The following is a 12368-nucleotide window of genomic DNA, read 5'->3' as shown; positions in this document are numbered from 1 at the left end:
TCTTCAGGAATTATATGACTGAGGATAGAAGGAAAGCAGTAGATATCATATATACTGAAAGCAAGGATTTAGCAAGGATTTCAGTATGTTTCTCTATCACATCTTTGTAGCCCAGCTATGGATATGCAGACTAGAAGACTGGAGTGGAACACAAGATGGATGAAAAACTGTCTGCATCATCATTTTTAAGACTGGCCTACCTAGCAGTCAGTTATGAAGGGCTTTTCTCAGGACTGATAAAAGCATCAGAACTGCTTAACATCTTTACTGGTGATGTACACTACAGAACTGAATGCCACCTTGTCCACTAAGCAAAAGACATCAACTTGGCGGGAGGACTGATACGTTACAGGACACTGCTGACATTCAGTGGGACTTTGCATTACTAGAGAGGAAGTCAGCCAGAAACCTCATGAAGTTCAATAGTGGCAAGTGCAAAGTCCTGCACCTGGGACAGAATAAGAGCAGAAACATATACTGCTGGGGACCAGCTGACTTGGGAACAGCCCTACAAAAATGTACCTGGGAGTCCTGGTGGGTTTTAAACTGAATATGAATCAGAAGCACTCTTGTGCAGCAGTGAAGGCTAACTGTATACTGGATTGCATTAGCAGGTTGAACAAATTTGGGGCACTCTGAAACACTGTGTCCAGTTTTGACTCCTCAGTACAAGATAGATACTAACAAACTGGAGCAAGTCAACAAGAAGGTTTCAGAGATGATTAGGGAGTTAGAGCAGAGGACAAGTGGCAAAGGAAACTGGGATTTTTACCCTACAAGGGAAAAAATAACCCATACTTTTTAAGAGGTGCACCACAAAAGGACAAGCAGAAAATACTTGACAAATTAAAATCAGGGAAATTATTATTGAAAATAAGAAAAAAAAAAAAAAAAAAAGAGGAACAGGTTGCACAGAAAAGACAGAAAATCTCCAAGGATACAGATTCCCCCAAACCAAGTGGTCAAGGCCCTGAACAACTTCATGTCTGAATGTAGTCTGCCACTGAGCAGGCAGCTGAGCTACATCACATCATCCATCACCCTATTATTCTTTCCTTGCAGAATGCTCCCAGCTGTCTCTCAGTGCCACAAAGAATGTCATCCTCAGCTTCTGTTGCATTCAATACGCCCTGCTCCATCTGGCACTCTTAAAAGATGGCTCCATTCTCTAGAGAGACCTGCAAATGTGTTCTAGTTTGGTTATCCCACCCCATCTTTTCTGAAAAGTAGAAGTTAATTTACATGAATACATACAAACACTCAAAATGTATCCTCGATACTTCTCCACTTACATTCTCACATTTATAACCTTCATGCTTCTTTGGGAGGAGCGGGGGGAGAAGGGGAGAGAGTGCAGGGGGCACATGTAAGAAAATAAATCCTTACCTGAAGAAAGACTACCACCTGGTCCGTACCACTGGAATATTGGATCAATAACTTCTACGTTTTCAAGATGATTTGTCAGACATAAAATAGGTGGACTGTTGTGATTCAGCTTGACATAAACTTTGACTGAAAAAATATTATCATTAGCATCAAGTATTTATCAATGGTATCTTAACACTAAGCTATATAAATTTCAAGACAGTGGTTCAAAGATGATCTTGAATGGACTTCTGATTTTGGGACTGGTTCTGTTATCCCTACCATCAAAATGAAATTAGGTTGGTGCAAAAGGAATTGCGGTTTTTCCGTTGTTGAAATTTGCCATTTGATATTGGATACATTCTGAATTAAATGTGGTTATGTTATACATCATTTGAATGCACTTTTCTCACTTTTTTTGCTCCTGACTTATTGCTTGCTGTTTATTTTGTATTTATTTTGGACTATGGAAATTATGTTAGACAAAATGCAAATTTGAATTATTTTCTTCTTTGAATCAAAAATGGGTCATAAAGCAGGAGAGACAACTCTCAGCATCAACAATGCATTTGACCCAGGAACTGCTAATGACCGTAGAGTGCAGCGGTAGTTCAAGAAGTTTCGTAAAGGAGACGAGAGCCTTGAAGATGGGGAGCATAGTGGCCAGCCATGGGAAGTTGACAACGACCAATGGAGTGCAATCATTGAAGCCAATCCTCTCACAACCACACAACAAGTTGCTGAAGAGCTCAACATTGACCATTCTACAGTTGTTCAGCATTTGAAGCAAGTTGGAAAGGTGAAAAAGCTTGATAAGTGTGTTCCTCAAGAGCTGACCAAAAACCCAAAAAATAATCATTTTGAAGTGTTGTCTTTTCTTATTCTACACAACTATGAACCATTTCTCAATCAGATTGTGACGTGCAAGAAAAAGTGGATTTTATATGCCAACCAGTGATGACCTGCTCAGTGGTTGGACCAAGAAGAACCTCCAAAGTGCTTCCCAAAGCCAAACTTGCACCAAAAAAAAGGTCATGATCACTGTTTGGTGATCTTCTGCTAGTCTGATTCACTACAGCTTTCTGAATCCCAGTGAAACCATTATATCTGAGGAGTATGCTCAGCAAATCAATGAGATCCACCAATCCTGCAACACCTGCAGCCAGCATTGGTCAACAGAAAGGGCCCACTTCTTTTCCACAAGACCACCTGATGGCATGCTGCACGACCAGTGCTTCAAAAGTGGAACGAATTGGGCTACAAAGTTTTGTTTCATTCGCCATATTCACCTGACCTCTTGCCAACTGGCTACCACTTCTTCAAGTATCTTGACAACTTTTTGCAGGGAAAATGCTTCACAACTAGCAGGATGCAAAAAATGCTTTCCAAGAGTTCATCAAATCCTGAAGCATAGATTTTTTCTGATACAAGAATAAACAAACTTATTTCTCATTGGCAAAAATGCATTGATTGTAATGGTTCCTATTTTGATTAATAAAGATGTGTCTAAACCTAGTTATAATGATTTCAAATTCAAAGTCCAAAACCACAATTACTTTTGCACCGATCTAATATCAAATAAGCAGCATGGGTTTTTTCTCCAGAAAATAAAATTAAAGTAATTCTTTCTAGTCCTAGGCTTATCTGGTTGTGTAAACAAGAACCACAGTGCACTGTAACATCCTCCCAAATGAATTATGTCACTTTTATCACAAGCATGGACTTTGGCAGTGTTCTGTCTCAATTGATGTCCAACACATGCATGAAGACAGTGAAGTTGCAGTATGTTAGTCCAAGATAGTCAGATTTGAAAGCTTGCTGTTTCAATTCTACTAGCACTTGGCTTTTACTGGTGCACAATGTGTTTGTTTAAAAAGGGTTTAGTGTTGTAGCTCTCTAAATGGTGAGCTCCCTATTGTTTAATTTGGAGATGAGATGGGAAGCAAACTAAGGTAAAGATTTATTTAGTCTTTTCCCACAGGAAAGCAGGTGTGCATGTTTTTTATTTCCTCAAGGTCACTTTGTTCCGTCTTAGAGCAATATGGAAAAAAAAATCCATAATAAAAAGCAACAAAATAATGGTGTCTTTATTATCATAACCTGCCAAGATGGTAAATTTTGTCCCACCACTGTAAATTTCCATGACAGTTTTGTAAGCAGGTATCATAGGATACAGAAGGGCATCTGATAGAAATAATGACTGAAAAAATATCTACCAGGTATAACCTTATTCTTCGTGCTTTCAAAATAAAGTCTTACTCTTTTAGTTAAAGTTCTTTACTATTTTTCTTACGTGTTCATATTCTCTTCATTATAAAAATATTTACCTCAAATAGTGATCAAAAAAAGAACAATTATGTCAGGTGTTTTTTAAAAGCGGGATTTTAAAAGTGCAGGATAGTATTTAACCCACTATTGTTGAAAAAAAAAACTCAAAATAGAAACGTTAGCCAACATCTCAAAAGAACACTGGAGTCAAATCTAGTGTACTCACAATGTTCTCTCCCAGAGAAGGTAGAAACTTTCCCTATTAATACTAAATTGTTTAGAAACAGAGATGGGATAAAACATTTTAATCTTGCCTTCTAAATTGCAAATTGCCCTGTGCCATTCAAGTAGTAGCCGTGTTTACAGACATGAGTCAGAATCAGAAGAGAGAAAAAGTGCACCAACAGAATGAACCTTCATACCACTCAGAGCCATTATTTAACATTAAAGAAGGGCCTTTTTTGGTAAAAACAATATTTTCAATAACATTTCTTACATTATGTTTAAAGAAAAATACCTGGAAATATAACAGATCCCACTATATCTAAGTCATTGTTGCTTGGCCCTGCACATCCTAAAAATCTCTCTGAGGGCTGAACTGTTAAAAGAGAAAACAATGACATTAATACAACTATTTAATTTATCAGAAAAAGCAAGCAGCATACATTAGGTTAATCTACACCCTTTGATAGATTCATTGTTCAATGAATATTAAGTTAATATCTGCCTAATATCTTACACAATGCATGATTCTCATTGAGGCAACAAAAAAAAAATGGCAAAGGCCTGATACCAGAAAAAGCATCCTTATTCTAAAGAGCACTTAAGTAGATTTAGCTTTAAGATAACAATGGCGACCAGACCTCTCAGCATTTTGTGTTCTTTGTCTCCACCTCCTGCTTGGAAAAAATGTGAGTTACTGGGACTTAAGGTATGCTTGTTATTTCTAACTCTTTTGAGGAATATGGGTAAGAAAGTAAATATCAAAAGAATAAAAAATCTTGAATACAAAAGATAGCAATAAAATACCAAATATATCAGTAGTAATTATTTTATGAAGAGGGCCTAATTAATTACGTGATACCAGACCAGTGCTTGTTGCCAACTTAGGCTCAATATTCAAAAACTGAAAGCAACAAAAAACAGTCTGGCAAAGAAATAAACTGGTTATAAATTTAGGCATTTGTTGAGGGCAACAAGAGAGATACGGTCAAGTCCCAGCTTTGTTTTGATTTATGTTGATTTAAGCAATAACGGGAAGTCATCAATTAATTCTATCTATTATGCAAATGGTAATTGTACTTCTCTACAGTGTTGTTATGGAAAAAAGAAGCAAGGCAGATTCTCCAGTATGCAGGACAAGATAATCATGGTAAATTAAAAGAACTGCCTGTACTTGTCATTTCAGAATGTAAGCAGAATGCGCCATTAAAAAATATTTAAAAAGTAGGAAGAAATAAAACCTCACTTGAGGAAAAAAAAAAAAAAAAAAAAAGAACAAAGTAGAAAGAAGATATCATAAGAGTAGTCTCATATGTGATGGATTTCTGTGATTAAGTTTCATTTCCTTCACATTTGTTCATTGCATAAACTTCCACAACTTTGATGAGCAAAATTTTTCAAATCACTTTCCCAAACACCTCCTAGAAGGACTGGAGGATTTCTATTGAAAAACAAAATGGATTAAAATTTTCTCACTGGAATATTTATGTTGTCTTTCAGAATGCTGCTACACTGGCAGAAACAAAACTAATTTTTCACTGAAATTCAGCTCCCAAAAGAACATCATCAGATTTTCTATAGACAAAAACCAGCATATGCTTTGATTTTAATAAAAGCCTACTAATTTACAGCAAATTATAAATCCTATCTGAAAATCAGCCTGTTTTAAAATTCCTTCTGCCACTGTGATCTGTCCACATGGTCCATAAATATTTTATGAACTCTCAGGTTGATTTACGTATCATAATAGGAGAGGAAAAACATAATCCATCAAACCCAAATAATTTAATGAGAGAAAAACTGAAAATAACAATCTTATACAGAAAGTATTCAAAGTTTGTCAAAAGGCAACTTAACAAATGCATCTAGAAAAGTTTAGCACTGCAAACTGACAATGTATGAGTAGATATACATAACTTTATGGAATGCTTAAGCACTACTGAATCAATGTAAAAAGAAAGCAATTTATTTTACCATAATAACTTAAACCCGAAGATGGAGCTCTTGAGCCGTTCATTTTAAAAGAACCAGAAAAAGAGGAAGCAATATAGTTACTGAAGGAAGATTATGCAAAACTTCTGTAATTACTTTTTTGGTATCTTTAATACATTGCATGCTAGACTTTGAGAAAGCCAGACTAAATGTTCTTTCATATGTATACACATTTAACTTGCATAGCAGCCATTTCAGTCAGTAATTTTTTCTGTCCACATATGAATCCCAACTCTCATATACTTCTCCCCTCACTTTCTACACTGCCTTTTACATTTTTTTCAAGCATTTTTTTTCAGGTTACCTACTCGAATTCCTTTGCTCTTCTTCTAATCACCTGGAATTTAAATGACACTTCCTATAGCAGTCTCTAGCATAAATGATCTTCCCATTCTCCTTCTCTGTTTTAAGAGTGCATGTGATCAGGTTAAAAAGCACTTTTCATTAAAAAAAAAAAAATAAAAATCAAGACGTCATTAGGCCCCACAGAAAAAGCAACAACAACAACAAAAAAACAACAATAAAGGACAAGGGAACTGCTTAAACTGCATTTTATAGTCATATATATTATTCCATTCCTTCAATCTGAACATGCACTAAACAAGCAGTAAGAAAAGATGTTTTGCTCATTTTTGAGTTAATCAGTTTTCTGAAGAGCAGGTTTCTGAATCAATTCCCCAAATTAATTTTTTTAAGCAGCCAAATGCACTAGAAGTACATGGGGCCTGATTCCTCATTCTCTTGTACTTCTTACAGGCATTACACAAGGTGTGAGCAACAGTTCCTTTTGCAGAAGAACAAAGATGAAGAAAAAATACATTTATATCACTATCAGACACATTTGGGGATAAGTCTGGGATAATTCAGCCCCAAGTCCAGGGTGATTCAAACTTCGAAGCTGCCTGAAGAGTCATTCCCAAAGACTGGAATTCAAGGGTGCATTTGCTGTATAAATTATCTGTGTTACTTGAGGATTCATCAGGCAACTTAAATATCTGATGGAATTAAATTCAACAGCTTTACTACTAATTTATGCCACTGAAATAGGCCAAAGATCCTGCAGTGAGTTACATTTAAGTGTAAAATGCTAACAGCCTGTTTGATGCATTTAAAATCTATGTGGCAGGTGTATGAATTCTACGCAAACACTAAAAGAGAAATTAAGCTCATGTATTTCTAAGGTGTTCTGCCCATGGGAGGCAGAGGAGGCTCAGCTTGAAACCAGAAATATAATAGGTGGATTTTACCTGCACAGACAAACAACCCTTCTGCTCCTCTCTGGACAGACAGAGTTACAACAGTGCCAGGTACAGAGGGGTCACCTCCTGCCCAAAGGAGGAATCCACATGGGTTAATACTGACCAAATGAGCAGTTATTCCTATGGCCATTCATTTGAAAGGGAATGCCATTCACCAACTTGAAGTTTCAAATAAAGTGTATTCTACTTTTTCATAATCTATTTTATTATGAATCTTTTAGTCTTAAAATGAGCATTAAAGTCGCAAAACTAGTAATCCTCACAACAATTCATCAGAAAATTACATTTGGTCTGGAAATTGCAGTGTCAGGAAACCAAGTTTAAAATGAGCTTTAAACAAACAATGAATTTATTAATTAATAAAATACCATATTACCAGAATGTCCAATTGGTATAGTTACCAATTCATTTATTTAGAAATGAAAATCCTATGAAGTGATAGGAAAAGATTTATTTAAGTTATGGTAATTGTTAAATTTTTTTTCAAAGTAACTGTTTTGAGTTGATTTTTGTAAAGAATATATAAATAGCAACACTACTTACTTAAGTTATTTTTGCTCAATCATGCTAATAGTCAAGTGTTTTTTTATATCCAAGTATTTTAATTACGGCTGGCATTTTTAAGCTGCCTATTGATGGTAAGTGCTGTGCAGAAATATTACCATTTCTATTACTAGTTACATGAAAGTCATACAGCAGAAACCGAACTTCAGTTTCTAATCTCTCAGTGAAGTTTAACCCTTTTTACAAAAAATCTGCAAGATATGAACCAAATTATGTTTTTCGAGTAGGCCTCCGTATTTCCTTTTTGACAAATACACCACTAACACATTCTGTAAGTTAAAAAGGAGAGTTTTTTGCCAATCATATTGCAAGCTAAAGTTTAGAAAGTTATATTTTTTCAGTAAGATGGAAACTTCCTTCAGATGGCTCAGAAAAGTCAAATGTAATTAAGCCATTTTAAAAAACATGGTCCACAATGTCCTCAGAAAGTTTAGTTATTCACTTCAGGAAAAATGCACAGGTCAAAACTGTCAGCATTAGTAAACAAATCACAAAGTGAAAAATCGTTAAAGGTTCATATTCTTCACATCAGTTTGAACTCAGAATATATATACGTAACACCCCAGAACAATAAAATTGAAAAAAGTGTCTTTATGAAGTTGACAATGTCTATTATGCCTACTAAAGCCTAAGACAGAAGAAATACTATGACAACAAGGTTTAAGTGAATATATACTGAAATATTATACGTGGTTTGCCATTTTTTTGTCACAGAGTATAGCTTTGAACTTCACCTCTGATCTTGATCCTGCAAAAGACCTTGTTTTTCTCAAGGAATTGGTGAAACTTGATCACAAGCTGATCATGAAATAAGATCTAGCACATATGCACACTATCGTACAAATTAAACAATCTAATTTAATACTACCAGAATGCCTTAGTGATTTACTGCATTCAAATTTCAAAGCCTCACTAGGAAGCAGAAGCTGTTATTTCAGACCATTCCCAGTCCTGGAGTTGAGAGGCCAAACAACTGAATTTCCCAATCAGCGACAGCTGACAGCTGCAATTACCCAGCCGGTGGATGTAAGATCAGCACTAGTACACCAGAAATGTACAGTCTTGGCATCTTACCTTCTACTATGTAACTACTTCTGTACCTCAGAGCTTTCAACAAAGTGATACAGCTCTTTCAGCTGAGTAACAACGTTACCAGCTACTCACTGCCTACGCAACCGGTCTGTGGTGTTACACCTCAGGCATGCAACTTCTTTGGTAGGTAGAAAGGAGGAACAATCCCCATACCCCTGTCCCCAGCACTCACTACTTAGATAACCCCTTTAACTTTTCTGCATACAACTCCACATGTGGAAAGTAAGTTTAATCCCACAGATGGATACAGTGGGTGTAGGTGTGGAAAAACACTGGCAGGTATTTAACAAAACTCACAGGGAAAAGCTGGAGGTTGAAGGGCACAGCTCCCTGTGTTATGGTACAGCACACCACAGGTAGCAACACAAACTTGAAACTACTGGGCTGCAAAGAGGGTCGCATATGTAGCGACACATACATCTGTTTCTGTAGAATCACAGAATGTTAGGGATTGGAAGGGACCTCGAAAGATCATCTAGTCCAATCTCCCTGCCGGAGCAGGAGCACCTAGATGAGGTTACACAGGAATGCGTCCAGGCGGGTTTTGAATGCCCCCCTGGGCAGCCTGTTCCAGTGTTCTGTCACCCTCACTGTGAAAAAGTTTCTTCTTAAATTTAAATGGAACCTCCTCTATTTCAGTTTGTACCCATTGCCCCTTGTCCTATCATTGGTTGTCACCGAGAAGAGCCTGGCTCCATCCTCGTGACACTCACCCTTTATATATTTATAATCATTAATGAGGTCAATAGTGTAAACAAAACCAGGAGGGCAAGGACAAAGGCACAGGTAGGAAGTGAACTAAGGAAAACCTTCAAAATTCACTCCCGATGCTCCAAGCAGGGCAGGGACGGGAAACAGCGCTGCGCCCAGCTGGGAAGGGGCAGCCTGGGGCTCGACCCCGCCGCCCCGGCACCTGCCCGAGCTTCCGCGTGTCGCCGGCCTGAGGCGAGAGGCACCCCACCGTCCGGGACGGTACCTGCGGGGGGTGCCTGCAGCAGGATCAGCAGCAACAGGAGGAGGAGGAGGCGGCCGGCGGCGGCCGTTGCCCACCGGCAGCCTCCCGCCCACATCGCCCAAGGGCCCCAGCGCCTCTTCCGACCGCCGCGGCGCGCGGCAGCCGTTAGCCGCCCCCCAAGGGCCGCTTGGCGGAGCGCGCGGGCGGGCGCGGCGCGGCGAGGCCGGTGTCGGTGTCGGGCTGCCCGGCGCAGCGCGGGGTCGGGGCGAGCCCGGTGGGTGGAGGCCGCCCTGCTGCCCTCCCTGCCGCGGGAAGTCAGCGGCGGGGCTTTCCCAGCCGCAGTGCCAGGCTCTGCACTCGCACCTCTGGCCAAAGAGGGGAGGGGAGGACAGGCTTTCACATCCTCACACCCCGGGGAAACATCTGCCGCCGCGGCAGCTCCATCCTCCGTCGTCCAGCTGCCGGTCATACATAATTAATCCCAATCCAATAACGCACCAGCACACCCACACCACCGTTCCAGGAGCTGCTTTGAAAGAGCCAGGCTGCAGTGGTGCAGAGACTGCACCTGGGCATGGCCAAAAGTGCCCAGAACTTGCTGCATAGGACAAGAGGAAGTGGCCTCAAGTTGCACCAGGGAAGGTTCAGATTGGGTATTAGGAAAAAATTCTTCACAGAAAGGGTTGTCAGGCACTGGAACAGTCTGCCCAGGGAATTGATTGAGTCACCATCCCTGGAGGTGTTTAAAAGGTGTTCAGACAAAGTTATTAGGGACATGGTTTAGTGCTAGAGTCAGGTCATGTTTGGACTCAATCATCTTGAGGATCTCTTCCAACTGGAATGATTCTATGATTCTGTGATTCAATGCAATTGTTCCTAAAAAAACCCCAACCAACCAACCAAACAAAAGAGAGTAAGGAAGTTTCCATTGCAAAAACAAAGAACTGTGCTGGTCTAGTCACTATCATGAGCATTTGCAGCTGTGCTGCTTAGTCTTCATTGATCTGCTACAAAAAGGCAATTAAGAAACTTTCTGGAATCCCAGGATATTTGCATGTTTTCCATGGCATGAGAGTATTTAATTTGCAGTAGGTTACGGAAAGAATTTTTTGAAAGAATGACAGAGAGGGGGAAAATGGGTTATCTAGGAAGCAAATAAGGTCTGATAGGAATATTTCACTGTATTGGAAAATCTAGTGTGTTGTCATTGTGCCAGAGAAGAAAAGTACCTGTCTACTTCAAAGAACCCAAAAGACTTCTCCACGGGAAACCTGAAGCAAGGTTAAAAGACGGACATCTAGTAAAGAAGACTACCTTAGACACATGACCAGCTCATCTGTGTGCATCCCTACAGCACAGATCACTTCTAAAAATTGACAGAAAAAATAATTCAGCCTTACGTGGCAAATTTACTTCCCAGGATAATCTGGACAGAATGTGAAATCCAAAGTAAAGATTTAATTGCATTTCACTCTGCAAATGAATGCAAAAACCATGAGTCATCTTTGCAATGCCTTACCTCCTGTACCCTACCTGGGTCCTGTGTCTTTGCTTCTCATGCCATCTCTGTCTAAATCTTTCCAGAAGAAGGTAGGCAGGGGTGGAAAAGATCATTCTGCAACACTGGATGTTGCTTCTACAGTAAAACTGAATGTATTGTCACGGACATTACAGAGTGTCAGTAAATATAGACACCAGTATGGCATGAAAGGCTTGCTACTGGCAGAAAGAAAATTTTGGAAGTATCTTTTTGCTAACTTAAATGTATAACTATGATAGAATGTGGACACAAGACATGTCAGATAGACAATTCTGTATTTTCATGTTGTTGGCTTAGCCTTACAGTGCTGGTACTGCATATATAGTGTTTTCATCTGTCATGTTTTACCCATTTTAGTTCTTGTGATCTATATATAAAAGCTGTCTTGATAAAGAAGAAAGCTATATTTTTTTTTTATCTAGTCCATCAGCAAACTACTCCAAAAAACACCCCAACATGGTTCTGCATTATGGAACACAACTTTTTATTGCTAAAAACCTATACTGTAATAAATGTTAGGCTTATTTGTGATTTCATGTTAGTCAAGAGCATGTTGGCAATTCAGGAAAGTTACACCTGTGTGAGACTAACATAAATGAGAGAATAATCAGACACTGTACCCTAATTTCTCCTGACAAGACCACAAAATTAAGGCCACCATAGTGTGAAAACGAGCTGTCCAAATAACTGTAGTTTCATTTTTCCAAAGTGCCAGACCTTCGCACATGGCACTGAATTAGTACAGAGAAGACCTCTCTAAATCAAACTGCTTTTTTTTTTAGATTGGTAAATGAAGTCCCTCGAGCTTGGGATTCAGAAATGAGTACTGCATATTATGACCTGAGACATTAATGGATTTGCCAACCTGATAGAACAAATGCCAGAACTCTGGAGGAAGTTATACTGCACAGAAAACTCTGGTGTCAATGTAATTTGCGTATTCCAAGTAATAATTGTAAGTTTTCTGGATTTGCAGTTATCTGTAATTTTATTTGATATGTTTTGTTTGTGTTAAATCTTTCCATTTAATTCAATTTGTGATCTAGATGCCAACAGAACATCTTACTTTACTTCAATGAAAACATCATGTAATTCTTATTAAGACTGAAAA

General features: G+C 38.8%; 1 protein-coding gene across 1 annotated transcript in view; it reads right to left on the bottom strand.

Annotated features, from left to right (window-relative positions):
- The window catches only part of ZPBP (zona pellucida binding protein), a 29968-nt gene extending 20133 nt beyond the window's left edge, over positions 1 to 9835 (bottom strand). Inside the window, exons 1-3 of the mRNA XM_065832569.2 lie at positions 9739 to 9835; positions 4151 to 4231; positions 1387 to 1512 (exon numbers count right to left, since the gene is read on the bottom strand). Of these exons, the coding sequence (XP_065688641.1) occupies positions 1387 to 1512; positions 4151 to 4231; positions 9739 to 9832 (301 nt within the window). The 5' untranslated portion in view covers positions 9833 to 9835. The remainder of the gene's footprint in view (positions 1 to 1386; positions 1513 to 4150; positions 4232 to 9738) is intronic.
- Between the last annotated feature and the right edge of the window lie 2533 nt (positions 9836 to 12368).

This window comes from Patagioenas fasciata, chromosome 2, assembly GCF_037038585.1.
Source record: "Patagioenas fasciata isolate bPatFas1 chromosome 2, bPatFas1.hap1, whole genome shotgun sequence".
NCBI lineage: Eukaryota > Metazoa > Chordata > Aves > Columbiformes > Columbidae > Patagioenas > Patagioenas fasciata.
Note: the sequence above shows the minus strand (reverse complement) of the source record. Positions and strands in the feature narration are given on the sequence as shown.